The following is a 15,435-nucleotide window of genomic DNA, read 5'->3' on the forward strand; positions in this document are numbered from 1 at the left end:
GCATCGACTCTGTCGGAGTACTCGTGACTGCGTATGGTAGCGCTAGCTCTGCACCCACAGCACAGAACTTTCTCCCTCAAGTAATTAGCTCCATCTGCAGATAATCTCCAAAAGTAGGTGTCCATCTTGGCTCCTGCAGTGCAGTCAGACTCAGTGAAGCCCTTTACCAGAGTGCTTGTACAGTGCACAAACACAGCTCCACAGGACCCAGCCCTGTGCCAGCTCGGTCAGAGCTCCTGCTGCTGCTGTATCAGTGTGTGCAGGATGTTCTCCAGCACTTTGGGCTCCAAGAAACCTTAGTAAGTCAGGGACTGAGCTGTGGATCCTGTGTGTGGAGCTCTGAGGAGGTATCTGAGCTGTTCCGCCAGCCTGGGTTTGCCATGGCCTGCCAGACTGGATCTGAGCCAACTCACTGGAGAGATGTATACCAGCATCTCTGTACTGTTCCTCAACATGTCCCGTAATATTTTTTTTTCTTACCTCATTTCCTCCCCTCTCCATTTCTTTGCATAATGAAGAGATGATTGTATCTTAGTTTGCACAACTATATCCATCTGATATAATAAACAGCAATACTAAGTAAAACAGCAAATTACTTTAAAGATCTAGGACCAAATGGTTTGGAAAATGCATATGGTATGTTTGTGTGTTTTAGTTTTAAGAACGGGTCTCTGATGAGAGAGAGGATCAGAGATGACTGTGCTTCAGGCTCCTGGGATGAATTCTCCAAAGCCCTAACGTCTACTGTTGCTGGAAACAATGGAAACTTGGGTATGAGCCTTAGCAAGGCTGGGAATTCCAGGGTTTCCTTAGACACACTTAAAATTTTGGGGGAGTTGCACCTACTTTTTAATTGGGTCATGATAAAGGCCAATCATTAAGTTTACTGGAGCAAGGAAAACTCCTAATGTGTACTCAGAAATACTCTCTTGGCAGGCTAAGTGTCATGATAGTATTTTCCTTTAATATTCAATAAATAAGAAAATGATATTTATGGAACTGTTTTGGTAGTTGAACATCTTTTAGTAGCCTCTTAGCAGTAGAATTTTAAAACTGGTCATTTCTGAAGGAGGCTTTCATTAAAGTTTGTTGCTTTATACTGAGGACTCAAACCAAGTGGACTTAAGTAGCTCCATATTCTCTCTTTCTCAGTCTGCAATGTCTTCTGTCTCTAAAAGTTATTCTATAATCCTGTTCAGTGCATGTGAACAAAGCAGTGATACCAGTGTCAAATGACATGCAGACTTTTTGCACTTTCCCCAGTCTGTGTCAGAGTTTCATCTCTGTTTTTTCTCACATTATGCTAAGTGAATCAAATCAAACAAAATGATGATGACAATGTTTAAAAAATATTAATAAATCCCTGTATTTGAAAATTTGCATTATTTTCTTTCCTAAAATTTAATATTTCGCAGATGTGGTATATAGCTCTGAAATAAGTTAACAAAAGGTGAGCCTGTGTGTAATCAAGATTAAAATTTAACCATTGTAGGGCTGGATTTGGAATCATTACAATTTTATTAGGTCTGAATTAATACGAGTAAAATTAAATTAAAAGCGCTGGGTAGAAAAGTCTTTTTTTTTTTTCCTTTTTTTTAATCCAGATATTTAAACTATAGAAGACTTCATTCCCTAGAAAAGTGAATTTAAGATATAGTTTCTTGACACTATGAGGTTAGCACTGATTTTATTTTTAGAAACTTAGTTTTGTTGTCTGTGAAATCTAATCTCTGTGGGGCATTAAAATGGCCAGGAATCTCTTTTCACTAGAAGGCAAATCAATTCAGGTGTTTCTGAAAATGGGAAGAAATTAATCCAAGTCCCAGAAGTCAGCCACTTTAGTTTGTGATAGAAAAAAATGGAAGTTGATGAGAATGTTATTATTGATTTCAGGGATGCCAGGATGCTACCTTAAAGTTTTAAAATTTGTATTGCAGTATATTCACTTGGAGAAGTCAGTCCCCTTTAAAATGGGTGTTTCATGGAAGTCATCCTCAATAACCTGCATCCTCAGATAACCTCTGGGTTACCTGAGGATGTGGTTCGTATATAAAAACACAGTGGAGTCCATAATCTGAGTTTCTGAGGGAATCAAAGCAAGAACTGGTAAGGTTTCCTCCCTTTTATCAGCTGTCCTCTGCCCTTCCTCTTGGGTAAGAAGATGCCAGTGGAGGTTTCAGAGATCTGGAGATGGGCAGAGGCATCTGCTAAAGCGAGGCTGGGGTCATGAGAGTAACAGGGGTAAGAAATAGGGAATGAGGAGTGGGGAACAGATGAGGGTCCTTTAATGTGTGGGAGGCACCTGAGAAGGCAGGAGGAAAATTTGAAGGAGGAAATTTGCTTGAAGGCTTCGTCTACCAGACTCAATGAGGCAGCAGGGCCAGAAAGGAGGTCTGGGATGTGCATGCCCTGGCAGTGCCTGCACACATCTGTAACCCTTGCTGCTACTCACTGGCAGGTTTTCTGAATATTTAAACTTTAACATATTTTTAAATATTTAATATTTAACCTTAATTTAAGGTTATATATGCTAAAGCGCAGTACTGTTTTTAGCTGTTGGATAATATTCTTAGGACTGCTAAGGCATACTCTTGTTCCAAAGATCTGAGCCTCAGAGACTCTCCTTAGTTTATTAGCTAATCTGTCCAGATTTTGTCCTCTATTTCTTCTGTTTTCTTCTGTTTTTGTCTCCTTTCTTGAATATCTTTTCTGACCATTCCTTCTTGCTGTCAGCACAAAGGAAATCTTTTCACGCTTTTGTCTAGTTATCTACAAAACATTACTGCATTTCTTCAGGTCTCATCAAACCTATTCAGAGACCAGCTCTGCTTGTAACATCTGATGCTCTCTAATAAGCTCATGAAATCTAATCTAGTGCACGAAGTGTTCCATTATTCCTGTACTCTTCTTACTAACCTACCATTTATTCCATTTTTTTTTTCTTTCACCCTAGCATAGGACCTACTGAAACAATTTCTAAGATTCGTTGTTATCTATGCTACTTGTGTATGTGTATGCTTTGGTGGGTGCTTGCTGTTATATAGACTTGTTTATTATATTGTTTGGATTTTTAATGAAGTATTAAGCATGTCTGGCTCTAGGCACCGTTTAGATGCACATTTTTGTAAATTGGTAGTAATAAAATTAAATTCAATAAATACCTGGTCTGAAATTAGTTAAGAAACAAGCTGTGTGCTTCTTGTGTGTGCAGAGGGAGGTGCTGTACCAAAATGAAATACTTTCTCTAATGAAACAGACTGAAATGTTTTTCCATGTACATGGTGTGCATTTAGGATCATTGTAGTTATGTGCTGAAATAAGAATACAACTCTGGGCTCAGTGAAAACATAATGCTCTTTAATTTTTCTTGATACAGGTTTCTATTTTGATGTGATGGAAATTACTCCTGAAGCTGTTGGGATTCACAGATTCAACAGAGACAACCAAAAGGTAGTGATAATCTAATTAACATCTAAAACCTTGAAGGAGTACTGTCAAGGCTTGAAATCTTTGCCATTATCTTTTTCATCCGAGATATTTACTTTTGAGTTTCATTTATTGATGCAAGTCCTTGGGATGATTTTCCTAAGGAATTATTTGGTCTGTAGCTTGAGAGCATCTGCAGTGTAAAGTCTGAACTAGAACATATAGGGTGTTTTTTCTATGAAATATTTCCTGTGCTTGAAAACATGGTTTTACTGAAATCAACACTGTTCCTGAAGCAGGGTTAACTTTAAGATAATTGAGAGCTTCTAAATTTCAGACGCACGGAGAAGAATGTGTTGAAATTTTGAGCTATGATGTTTTGTCTTTTATCCCACTCTGAATGTGTATATAAAATCAATACCTCATTTTGCTGACCTGCATGTCTTTGGGTAACCTACAAGCCATGTGATGGTATGCAATGGAAGGCTCAAGGCCCAAATCCAATTGGAATTAAAATAGAAATTATGTTATGGAGAAGAAAGTTCTTTGTATCCTTGGGTTTTTTTTCCTCCTTTCTTTTGAGGAATGGATGTTGTTTCAATGTCTGGCTTTCCAGGTGGTACTGAAACTCAACAGATGTCTTTGATCAATCATGACTCCCAGTCGATTAGATCTCACTTAGATGAACAGAGATTGATACTATCTTGTGTTTGCAGTGTAGCTCTAGTCTCTTAAATACTTACTGTTTAAATGAATGCATAGTCACTTCTTGCTGTTATCCAAATTGTAGGCACTTACTGTAGTGCATGGAAAAACTCAAGTTTTTGTGAAAGATTCTTTGTATTTGCTTTGTAGTTCGTTATTTTCCTATTTCTGTTGCCTCTCTTGCATTGCGGTTGGCAAAAGGACAGAAAAATGTTATACATAGCAATTAAATACATTAATGAAAAGGTTAAGTGGTTACACTTTTGTGCAGACAGAAATAGATTTAAATTTTACTTTGTGACGTTGCCTAATGCATCTGAATTTTGTCCACTCACTTCAGTATTACATGTTTTGAGATATAGTTCGTAAGCAGCCTTTGATGCTGAGGAATACATAGAGAAGAAATTAAAACTAAAACTAGAACCTCTTCCCTTCGTTCATTGATTTCAAGACTGAAGGATGCTATAACAGTACCAAGGTTGTGGGTTGCATTCTCTGTCGTGAGTCTTTAGGAGCACCTTGTGTATGTGATTGAAGAACTGGGGCTGAGCTGAAATTAGGCTTCGGATAAGGATAATGAACTATAAATCTGTTCTGTATTTCTAACTAGTCTCCAACTTGGTATTGTATACTGTCTAAGGTGCATGTTAACTTAATGTATTCCTTCTTTGATACAGGTTTCAGACTTTCCAAAGGAGGTGGAGATACGAGCACTGATCGAAGGGCAGTTCATGGCCAAGAGGATTCATGCTGAAAAGCTGGGATATAAAGTCAGTAAGTGTGATGAAAAAGCTGCAGAGCTATTGGCACTAGAGATCAAGCACAAAGACAGGAGTCAGGAAAGTAATGTCAGTATTGTGATTCTTGTTCTTTCTGTTAGATACAGAAACTGGTATGAATTCTAAATTAGCTTCCTGGAAAATTTTTGATGGTATGTTGGGAACAAGCTTTTGGCAGATACTAACTTTAGAAGGACCAAGGGTTTAACTTTTCAGATTTTTTTTCAAGCATTCTTTCTATTTCATTCTTATTGAGCTGCAGTCAATTTTTAAAAAATAGCTTGAGCTTCCAATAGCTTAATAATGACAAAAAAACTAGCCTTCTGCCTAAAGTGCATGACCATAACTCAGAAAATCTGAAATCTGTATTCAATTCCTGGCTCTGCCATAAGCTTACCTTTTCACCTCAGTTTTCTGTTCATAAAGCAGAAGCCCTTTCTCTGTCTTGTGATCTAGAAAATATAATCACAAAGGATTTATATATATTAAAAAAATATAAAAATATATATATAGTAAAGAGAGAACTCCAGGAGCTGAAACTTATGAAAATCAAGAGATACCAGAACAAATCACAAGGTCTGGCAACACCACTTTATAAATTTACACTGGAAGGTTTTTCCTGTTACATGTTTTCTTGTATACTTGAAACATAATTTATTTATGGAGGCAGGCAGAGATTCAAACAGGTCATGTTTAAAATACCTCTTAATCCTTCATTCTTAGATTCTGTTATCTCAGAAACTTTGATTTTACAGCCTAGAAAGCTCATGTCTGAAGAGGATACGTTTGCACTATGTACATATCAGAGGGTAGACAAAAACCAGAGTGGGAGGAGAACTAGTTAAGATATAGGGCAACTCTAACACAAAAGCAAAGGGGTAGAAATTACCTGTAAAAACATTTAGGCCAAGCAGGACAGCCAAAAACCTAACTAGCTTTAGGACATGGCTTAATAAGCTTTAAATACATTTTTTTAGTATTGTAGGTGTCCGCAATAAAAAGGCCATGGGTGTGATTGCATTGTGTTCCTGTAGATGCCTTGGAACCTTCTGTGCTGTTGTCTTGTTTCATTTCAAGGGTCTTTTATTTATTTGGTAACTAACAGATGAGTTGCTTTAAAAAAAGAATGGCTGTACATAGTGTAGGCTGTACGCATCTCCCACTTTTCCTTAGTGGCATTATTTAAATGTCGTGTTCTGTATTGGTGTAGCGATGGCAGCCTTGCATCTGCATTTGTTGTCTGGCAGCTCTGAAAACAGGGTGTGTTCTGAAGGTGTTTCGGGGCACCGATGGGCAGTGTGGGAATTACTCTGATAGTATCAGACTTTCTCTTGTTTAATAGCTGCTATTTTTCAGGCTGCTTTTTTGTTTTTTTTTTAATGTGATTTAAAGGCTTATTTATCTTTTGGATTAAATACACAGTCAGGACCTTTGTGTTCATTCAATTCTGTTTAGGCCTTGTCTACATGGGGAATTTGCTTTGATTTTTCCAGGAATCAAGCTGCTTTACATTCAGAAATATAATTACAGCAGTGCAAATCTTGGCTTTTTTTTGCTTACGCCAGAGGGAGGATACAATAATAATTGCTTACAAAGTCCTGAAATTTAGTTGATGACTCTTATTAAATAGATCTGTAATAGAAGATGGAAGTGACATGATCAGTCACAACAAACATTTTCCTGCGATATCCCATGGTTTATGTGGCGTTGTCTCAGTGGTACAAATGAGCCAGAAAACTGACTGCGAATTTCCCTAGCTGCCATAAAGTGTATTTGTAGGATCATGAACCTGCCTCTCAGTTCCTGGGCCAAATTCAGCTTGACTGATGGTAATCTTGAAAGCATAGGATAAGCCAGAAAGCGGCATATGTGGAAAAAAATTTTGTAATAAAAAAAAAAAATCTGTCTTATAGAGTTCTTGGATATGCAATATGAACATTGCAAAAATTAGATAATCCCTTATAATTTAGTTTCAGTTAATGAATTTATTATCTTGCTAGTAGCAGTACTTTAAATCTCCTCTCTGTCTAGCTAGCTCTGCAGTAGGGAGTGCAATTATGCTGAAATACTGTTTTATATTTGAGATTTGATTCCAGTTTGATGCGCCCGATACCTTATAGATGATCCTTCATAAATTACAAATAATATTTTAGTTTCAAAAATCTGCAAACAACTGAACTGCTGTGTTGATGCTCGACTGTGGATACGTGTACAAATTTCAGTGCAAATGATGTACCAGTAGAGGGCAGGGGACTCTGTCTCTTTTTTTTTTTTTTTGCTTTGAAGCTGGGATGTGGCACAGAGGCACCGGATGATCCTTAGGAGAAAAGTTAAACCTTAGATTAATTGTCATTAAAGGGTTTCCAAAGTGTGTGTCACCGTGTTATAATTGCTCTAATCTTTCTCGATCAGATTTCAGGGAAAATGATTCAGGAACACCCTATATCCTGTTTCCCTTATTTACTTAAGGGATGGATAGAGCAATGTGATCTAGGAACACACAAATGAGGTTTGCTCTGCCCCCGTCGTTTACATACTCTGATTCAGAGATTCATGCAGATAAGGTGAAGGTTTGCCGGTTTCCCTTTATTTCCCTGGGTTTTGATTGTACCATAAACATCTTCTGTTTTGTCGCTTCTTTTTTCCGCCATCCCCTTTTGGAAGCTCAACTCAGCAATTGGAGTTCAGAGACTGATGATACAGATCTGCTTGATGGGAACCTGTTGAAATAAGGAACTTGCACGACCTCTCCAAAGCCACAACCACGGCAACTTTGTAGAGAAATGACAGTGTCTGCAGCTCCCTAACGCGGGTGATCCCAGCAGCTATAAAGCTGTCAGTGGTTCAAACTGATCTGCCCGTATATACTGTAATAATCTTGATGACCTTCAGATTTGATTCTCTTCCTGACCAAACAATTCCGAAATCCATATTGTTGCTGACAGGAGAACGTTACAGTCCTTGCTTGGACCCAGTGAAGCTGCCCTTGTGAAGACCTGCTAAACTGATTGCTCTTGGGAGGTACTTCTACCTCTGCGTGCACAACTGGGTGAAGTAAATATTGCTGTGGAGTATATTACATAGGCTAAAGGAAAACACACAAGCAGGGCTTCCGCTGTAGTTCACAGATGTGGTCAGTAGATGTTCGAATGGTGCGCTGGCCTACGGTGCAGAAATCCCCACGCTGATGGTAATCGCAGCGCTATGTGTGCGCGCCCTGCGTCAGGTATACTGGAACTGTATCGCCTAAGCTCAGTCCTGCCTTTCACATGGGCTAATTACCTGGGGTGGGCTGCGCTGAAGCCGTTGACTTCGGGCACGGGTCCCTGTGTACTTGGTCGTGCGTGTCAGTGGGTACGTAATGCTCCAGCTGCCTGGTGTGCTGCCGGTGTCATGTTTATACCTTTAGGAATCGGATTCCTGCCACCTAAACGTCATCGGCAGGAGGAGAGATGGATAGAAGGTGCCAAGTTTTACAAGCTAAAGCACTGTCCATAAAATCCTGCGTCTGTTTATTATGTAATTTACAGTTTGTTACGTACATAAATCCATCGCTTGCAATAACACTGGTGCCCTGAATTGTACTGACACTCCTGAGTGCTTAAGTACTGGCTGGGGCAACGCAGATGTGCCCATGTTTTTGCACTGGTGTAAAAACAAGTCATTTTTTTCTTTTAAGTGCATTTCAAGTGTGTGAAAGAGCATCGTTCTGACTGGGTATGCAACTAGATGCATCCTTAAACAAAATAGCAGTCCTACAGTGCTGGAAAAATGAGGAAATGGCAGTGCGTGGTGGGCCTGACTTTTCAGTGATAAGTGTGAGAACTTCTATTTTCTAAAGTGAGCCTAAAATTACAGGAGGGCAAACTCCAAGAGGTCAAATGGTGCTTTTCTTTTTTCTTCAGATACTGTTTTCATCCGATGATATTTTCTGCAAGCAGAGGGTAGTAATAATTTGTGGCTCTTGGTCTGCGGGGAAGGCAGTGGGAGGTGCTCAGAAAATACTGATTAGGATAACATGGAGGCAGTGTGCATCGTTGTTCATGGTGTCATGCGGAGGCACGAAATCCCAAAGGTGAGGCGTGAGGTTGTCACTTCACAGCAACGTGAGTCTGTTGGATGATAAAGTGGCTCTCTGGTTTGACAAGGCTAGATGCCACTGGTCCTTGGGACACTCCTGGGATGACTTTGTGTTAGGCCAGGAAACAGAAATTTTGCTGATACTTATCTTTGACTGACCGGCTTCTACAACTGTAGTCTCTAAACCGCTTACAAGTCATCGGCGACTTTGGGGTACTTGTTTTATCCATCTTCTTTACCTTCGCTGCTAAGCGTGCAGCTGCTTGAGTTGTAGCAGTGTTTTAGCTGAAATGAGGAACACTGTGAGTGAAGCCATTTTGTAGCTGCATACAGATTAAATTGATGTTTATGCCCTGTGGGATTTAAATTTCTCAGAGAAATCAATACTAAAATGTTGTGTTGGCTTCATGCTTGTCTCTCGCTGTTTGCTGCTAAGAACGCTGATGATGTTTCAGCAGCACCAGGGTGGCTGCTTTGTAGAGGCCCTAGCGCTTCAGCAAGCAGATGAAAACAGTTTAAAAATAATTTGAGGACAGTGCCCTTGACGGGAAGAGAAGTTGAAGTCCTCTGTTTAAAATAATAGTAAGTAGCGGTAATAGTCAGATTGGGTAGTACTGGAAGATGTATGAATAGTGATGGTGCAGGCTGTGCTATTTAGTATGGAGCGCATACAGAATGCAAATAGACCTTGCCACTGGATCTTAAGCCCACGTTTTGGAGTGAGGAGCGTTGGCTCAAAGTGCTTTCATATTCATCAGAGGCAGAGTCTTCCTCTCACCTAAAGTCAGCTATAAAGGACGTTTGTATTTTCTGATGAAACTTTTGGCTGGTAAGAGTGCCAGCGTGAGGCAGGCAGTGTATCGCCAAGAACTTTGCTATATAGCTCCTCTCTTATTTCCTGCAGAGCATCAGACTTTTATCACGTAGCAGAGCCTTCTAGGCACGATCGAGCAAGACTTGGTTTTAAGCCAGTGATCTGGAATGGAAGGCTGGTTAGCTCGTTACCAATTCCCTGACCAAGTGTTTTACAAAAAAAGGGCTTTTTATTATTATTTGACTCAGGAGAGTACAGTATTAGTTTAGCTAATTTTTAAAAGAGTCAGATAAAATGTCTCTAAAGGAAATGACCTAATGTGCAGTAAGGAAGCTGCTTACGTGCTCTAGTAATTTTTAATGCGGTGGCTATTGTCTTGCTTTTATTTTGTTTTATTGTTGTTACCCGTACACAGGAAACACAATGAAGGCGGAAAAGCTGAAGAGTTAATAAAAAGATTGGAAAGGGTACTATCTGTCTTGCTTTCCTGACACACTGATAAAACGTTGTCATTGTTTGAACAATCGCTTTTAATGTTTGGTCAGCAAAAGACCAAGTATTTAAATGGTTCAGTTCCTGTGCCCTGATGTTAGGAGAGATTGTTTATGCCTGCTTCAGTGGATGTACTGTTCAAGCAGCCTTCTGAAAAATAGCCAAGCCGTCAGTTGGCTGGTTTTGTTAGAGCTTCGTGGACCTCTAGAAGCTAGGGATTTGGCGATCGGTTGGGTTATCTGATAAATCTCCTTCTATCACTTGTTTTCTGAGCCTGATCTATAGTTTTAAATCCATTTAGATTAGCAAGGGAGTGACATGACTGCAGTCTGTAAGTACTTTCTTGGGGAAAGGAAACTTGATAGTATAGGACTCTTGAGCCTTGCAGACAAAAACATTATGATGTTCAATAGCTGGAAGTTGAAGCTAAGCAGACTTCGAATGAGAAGCAAGGTGCAGATTTTTAACAGAGAGAGAAACCAAGCAATGCAGTAATTTGCAGTGGATTCTTTAGCACTGACAGTTTTAAGAACTAGATGAGATATTTTTCTAAATGCAGGTGATTTGGTTGAAAAGGATCATCTGTGTTGCGGATGGGTGAGTTCTCAGGATCAGTCATAGAAATACGTGATTCTGTAAGATGCCGTTGTTAGGAAGCTTTGTCTGATGTGTACCTGCTTTTACATTGCTTTGTGTTAATCATTTATAGCTGATAGCAGCCTCTGGTGTCACCCTAGATGATCCCCTTTTCTGATGACCATTCTGCTTATAAAATGCTACATTTACCTTAGTTGACACTTAGCCAATTTATTATTTTAAATCTTTCTTCCCGTGTCTTTCTAGATTTCCATTTTTGTTGCTCAGAAGTGACAGGTATGTGAGTGAGCTCTAACCAGCTCTCCAAGGATTCTCCGATCCTTCCAGCTGCCTTTCTCTTTTTCTGGTTTAAGATGATTCAGCTTCTCTTAGGCATCTCACATTATCCAGCAGTTCTGATCACTGTGTGTCAGTGCTTCCAGCTGCAGCAGCCCACACTTGAGTTTTAGCATTAAAACTCTATTGGATTCTACTGGATAAATCCTTCTTTCCCTACCTGCTCTATCTATTTATACATACCTTGATTTTTAGCTGTGATTTTGTCTGTTGCCTGAGATTAGGGGACAGTTTTGAGTTACTTTATAAAAGAGTATAGCCTAAGTTTTCAAAATAACTTTAAGTATCTAAAGCATGGGTTCCATCCGGGCTCTGATTTCCAGAGGACAATAACTCAGTACTTATTCAAATGCTCTCAAAATCAAGGAGTTAATTTTTTTAATATATGTGTGTGTATTTATATGTGTATATATAATTATATATATACGTGTGTATGCGGTTTAAGTCATCTTTGCTTGTGGAAGACTGGCAAGGCTGTTTTTTAAAACAAAAAATCCAAAAAATCATCTCTCTGTCCATTCACTGTAATAAGTGATGTTAATTTACCTTTTTTAATTTAAGAAAAAAAGAAAACATCCAAACCCCACATTTCTTGTTGCAATAAAATAATTAAAAAAGTTCACGCTTTTGTGCACAAGTGGAATTTTGTAGTCTGCCTGTATAACTTTCAATTCTCTTCAGACATGAAAGAATTAATTTGGGCAGCTTTTCTTTGTTATTTCTGCCCTGTGGTTCTCAAGAACAAGTATGAAGGGTATTCTTTTTCCACCTTTAATGTTATTTAGCCTGTATATGCAGTATCTAATTTATGCAATAGCAAAGGTATTATGCATGGTGCACATAAAATGACAGGTCTCGGCCCCAAGGCTTTCACCATGTCCGTTTGGCCGGTGTAAAAGATGGCGAAGGATGAGAAGTTTGTGAAAATAAACTTAAAGTACAGTACTTAACTTTTAAAGTTCTCTCTTTGACGTGAGTTACGAATATAAATTTTTTAGGTTTGCACGTGAAGGTGGGAATTTGGGATCAGTGACAAGACTGACCCACGGCAGAAAGCTTGGATGTTTGGAAGAGTGAGATTAGCATGTCCATAGAAGTAAGTCCCCTAATTTCCTTAATACGGTAGCTGACATCGGATTCCTGAACCCAGCTCCCGGACCGTGATACCATTTCTGTCTTTGATGTACAAAAAGCTGGACCTAATGGCCTTTTACAGCAGCCTTTAGCTCATCAGTTGTATACTTTTCCTAGATGGAAAATCTAAAGAATGAATAAAAGAATGAAAAGAAAAAAGTTTGCTTGAATCCGAAATTGTCTTTTTCTGACTGCACTTACGGTGATTGTACAGCATCAGAAAGACTTAAAAAGTAAAACTAAACTCAGGAGTACCTGCTGTGCATTGTACATCTATTACTGCTCCAGGAGCGAGTGAGTTTAAAAATGGCCACTTCTCTAACACTTAGGTTTTAAGTGTTTGTCTTCCATTTGGAAGCTTAACAAATCATATAAAATACTTTTTAAGCCATGAAATTCGAAATTAAAAATAGACATATGTACATGCATACAAAGACAGGGTAGATTTATGATAGTTTTACTTTTGATTATCCCTCAAAGCAAAATCAGTTTTTAGAGGATACTTCTGCTGCAGATAAATGTACTTGTCAATATTTATCTGAAATGTCACTAAAGTGTAGCTTAATTCTTAATATTTCACCCCCGGATATGCTTGTCTACTGAGTTGCTTTTTCTGAAAAGCAGACTGTTTAGAAGTTTTTGGAAGTTTTGGTAAATGAAAGTTCAGTTAGTTCCCATTTGTATAAATCAGCTAGCCGCTTACTAAAATATAAAGCTCTGTGCTTTTTTATTCCCACTTTTGCAATAACACTAAGTGAAAGGAATGTTTGCATTGGAATTCGAATGTGCTGAATGTTCTGTCTGAAAAACTCCACTAGAAGGTTCTTGGTATGCCCAAACACGTAATATTGAGTTCTTTTTTTTTTTTTAAACAAGCCAACAATATTACCAACGGTAACAATACTAAATAATACGTATTCATTATAGATATGGTATGAAATGCCAGTAATATTTTGGACAACAAACGAACTGACCTGAAAATACGTTGGATCTCCTTAGCCTAAAGTTGGCAGGCTAAGTTGACAAAGCTCCAAGCTATTTATCTAAGTGCCTCCATCATTGATAGTAGGTTTCCTCAGGGTATTCTTGGGTCTTGTTTTCAACAGATTAAGATGACTCTTGTAACATTTCAAATATGGGCTTTGTTGGTAGAGTTAGGTTAGGGTTAAGGAACATTTTTTGTCCCTGCTAGACATTGTGTTCTCAGTGTCACAAGGACAGTCCTGTGGTTTGATTCCTAAGAAGCAAACCCAAGATCTAAATAGGGCTGACGTACTGAAGCCTAGAGCTTCTGATCATTGAACAGAAATAATCTGGCCAAAAGTCACCATGTCTTTTGGCTTCTAGACTGGTTGAGGAGCGGGAATTTTCCTTTCCCTAAATCATGTAGTTGTAAGACCTGCTCTGGTTCACTGCTTTCCTCATTGGGCACCTAGTGGTCTACTCTGAAGGTCTGCTCCAACAAGGTGTTCGTGTGCCGCTGACAGGCTTTGGGGCTCGGTTCCAGCGCTGCCTTGGCCGCCTCCTCAGCGTTTCCAGGAGTGGATCTCTCAGTTCCTTCGTTCTCTGTTGCTAGTATCCCTTTACTTAACAGGTAAATGTCAGTGTTTATGGCTGTGTAGGGATTTCCATGTATGCATCTCAAGAAGTGATAATTATAGAAAGCTGGAGGGCACTCAGCGTTGTGACAAATCACCAATGCATTTCGGTCCTCTCAGTGGCCAACTTTAAAACGTATAAAATAGCAGAATGTAGTGTCATATGTTAGCTTATGTAGTAGTAGCCCTGTGAGTCGCACTGAAATCAAGTTGGTCACTGGAGCTGCTTAAATAAGGTTTTTAAAGTATATTTTCAGAAGCATGTAGGTCCCACTCTACTCAAGATGCTTTTGAATTTTTTTTCTTCTGTGTTTGTTCTGGTCAAAGTTGAACTTTTTGTTTTTTTGAAGTAGTTCTAATTATAATGGTAATACAAGTGTACAAATGGAGAGCTGCTTGAGTAATCTCTTCAAATTAAGTGCACTTCTAGTTAGATGACTTAAGTTTAACAGCAAGTGAACACTTGCGCTGCAGAGAAAGCGATACTAAGCTCCTTATTTCATACCTAATTTTGTCTTTGAACGTAAAAGCCCAGTACCCACTGAAATGCGGGTGAACGTCTGAAGTGGTTGTTTTTAAAGTATGAAAGAATAAAACAAAGAATTTGCGGAATATCTATTTGAAAAGGTGGAATTATGTTTTTAAATAAAATGCACATATTTAAGACCTAGTGGATTCTTGTTGATTTTTGTATTTAATCTCCTTTTTGATTCATGACTTAAAAATATTAAGTTCTTTCAACTACAGTTCCCCTCTGAGCTGTGATAAAATCCAGTGCAAATTTAAAATTTTAGCTAACCTGTTACTTGCCAAAGTGGTCATTACGAGAGCGTTCCTGTTGATTGCAGTGTTGCCATTTGGGTGAATAAGGGTGGTTTACGAGAACCAGGCGAGTGCAGGACTGTAACCCTATTTTCCAACCCTTGCCATGTGCTTGAGAAAATGAGCTAAATAGCTCCTCAGAGGACTGAACTTTTAACCGTTTTTCGCTTTAACCAAGGGACTAAACTGATACAGCGAGCAGTTCCAGTTTACCAAGGCCTCAGTTTGGCTCCCTGCGTCTGCCTCCACCATCCGCCCTTTCTGCCTGACCCAGTGTCATGTCCAATCCACCAAAATCAGCTGCGGATTCCAGCAGACTGCAAAAATTGAAATATGCTGAGGACTGAAGTAGGATGTGTTGTGTTCTTACTGGTTAAGAGAAGAAGGTTTTAAATGTTTTTGGTGATGCCTATATTATACAAATAATTTTGCTGTATCATTTAGAGAGTGGGATGCAAGGCTGTAGACTTGCAGACACCTTCTAGTTATTGCGGCAGTGTACAAATAATTTGTAATTAATATATTTATAACTGACACACATTTCTGAAATGAATTCTTTTGTCTGAAAAGTCACTGATGTGCAAGTGACTATTACGTGTGGAGCTATAGAAAAATGTCTTGTAAAACTCTTATGGCTTGAGTAACTCGTGTT

At 38.9% G+C, this 15,435-nt stretch overlaps 1 protein-coding gene across 3 annotated transcripts in view; it reads left to right on the forward strand.

The window, feature by feature from the left end:
- XYLB (xylulokinase) overlaps positions 1–15,435 on the forward strand; it is an 82,367-nt gene that overhangs the window by 21,993 nt on the left and 44,939 nt on the right. For all 3 annotated transcript variants that reach the window (XM_067291973.1, XM_067291975.1, XM_067291974.1), the window contains 3 exons: positions 656–771; positions 3,377–3,450; positions 4,809–4,905. In XM_067291973.1, coding sequence (XP_067148074.1) covers positions 656–771; positions 3,377–3,450; positions 4,809–4,905 — 287 coding nt within the window. The remainder of the gene's footprint in view (positions 1–655; positions 772–3,376; positions 3,451–4,808; positions 4,906–15,435) is intronic.

Source organism: Apteryx mantelli, chromosome 2 (assembly GCF_036417845.1).
Source record: "Apteryx mantelli isolate bAptMan1 chromosome 2, bAptMan1.hap1, whole genome shotgun sequence".
Classification (NCBI taxonomy): domain Eukaryota; kingdom Metazoa; phylum Chordata; class Aves; order Apterygiformes; family Apterygidae; genus Apteryx; species Apteryx mantelli.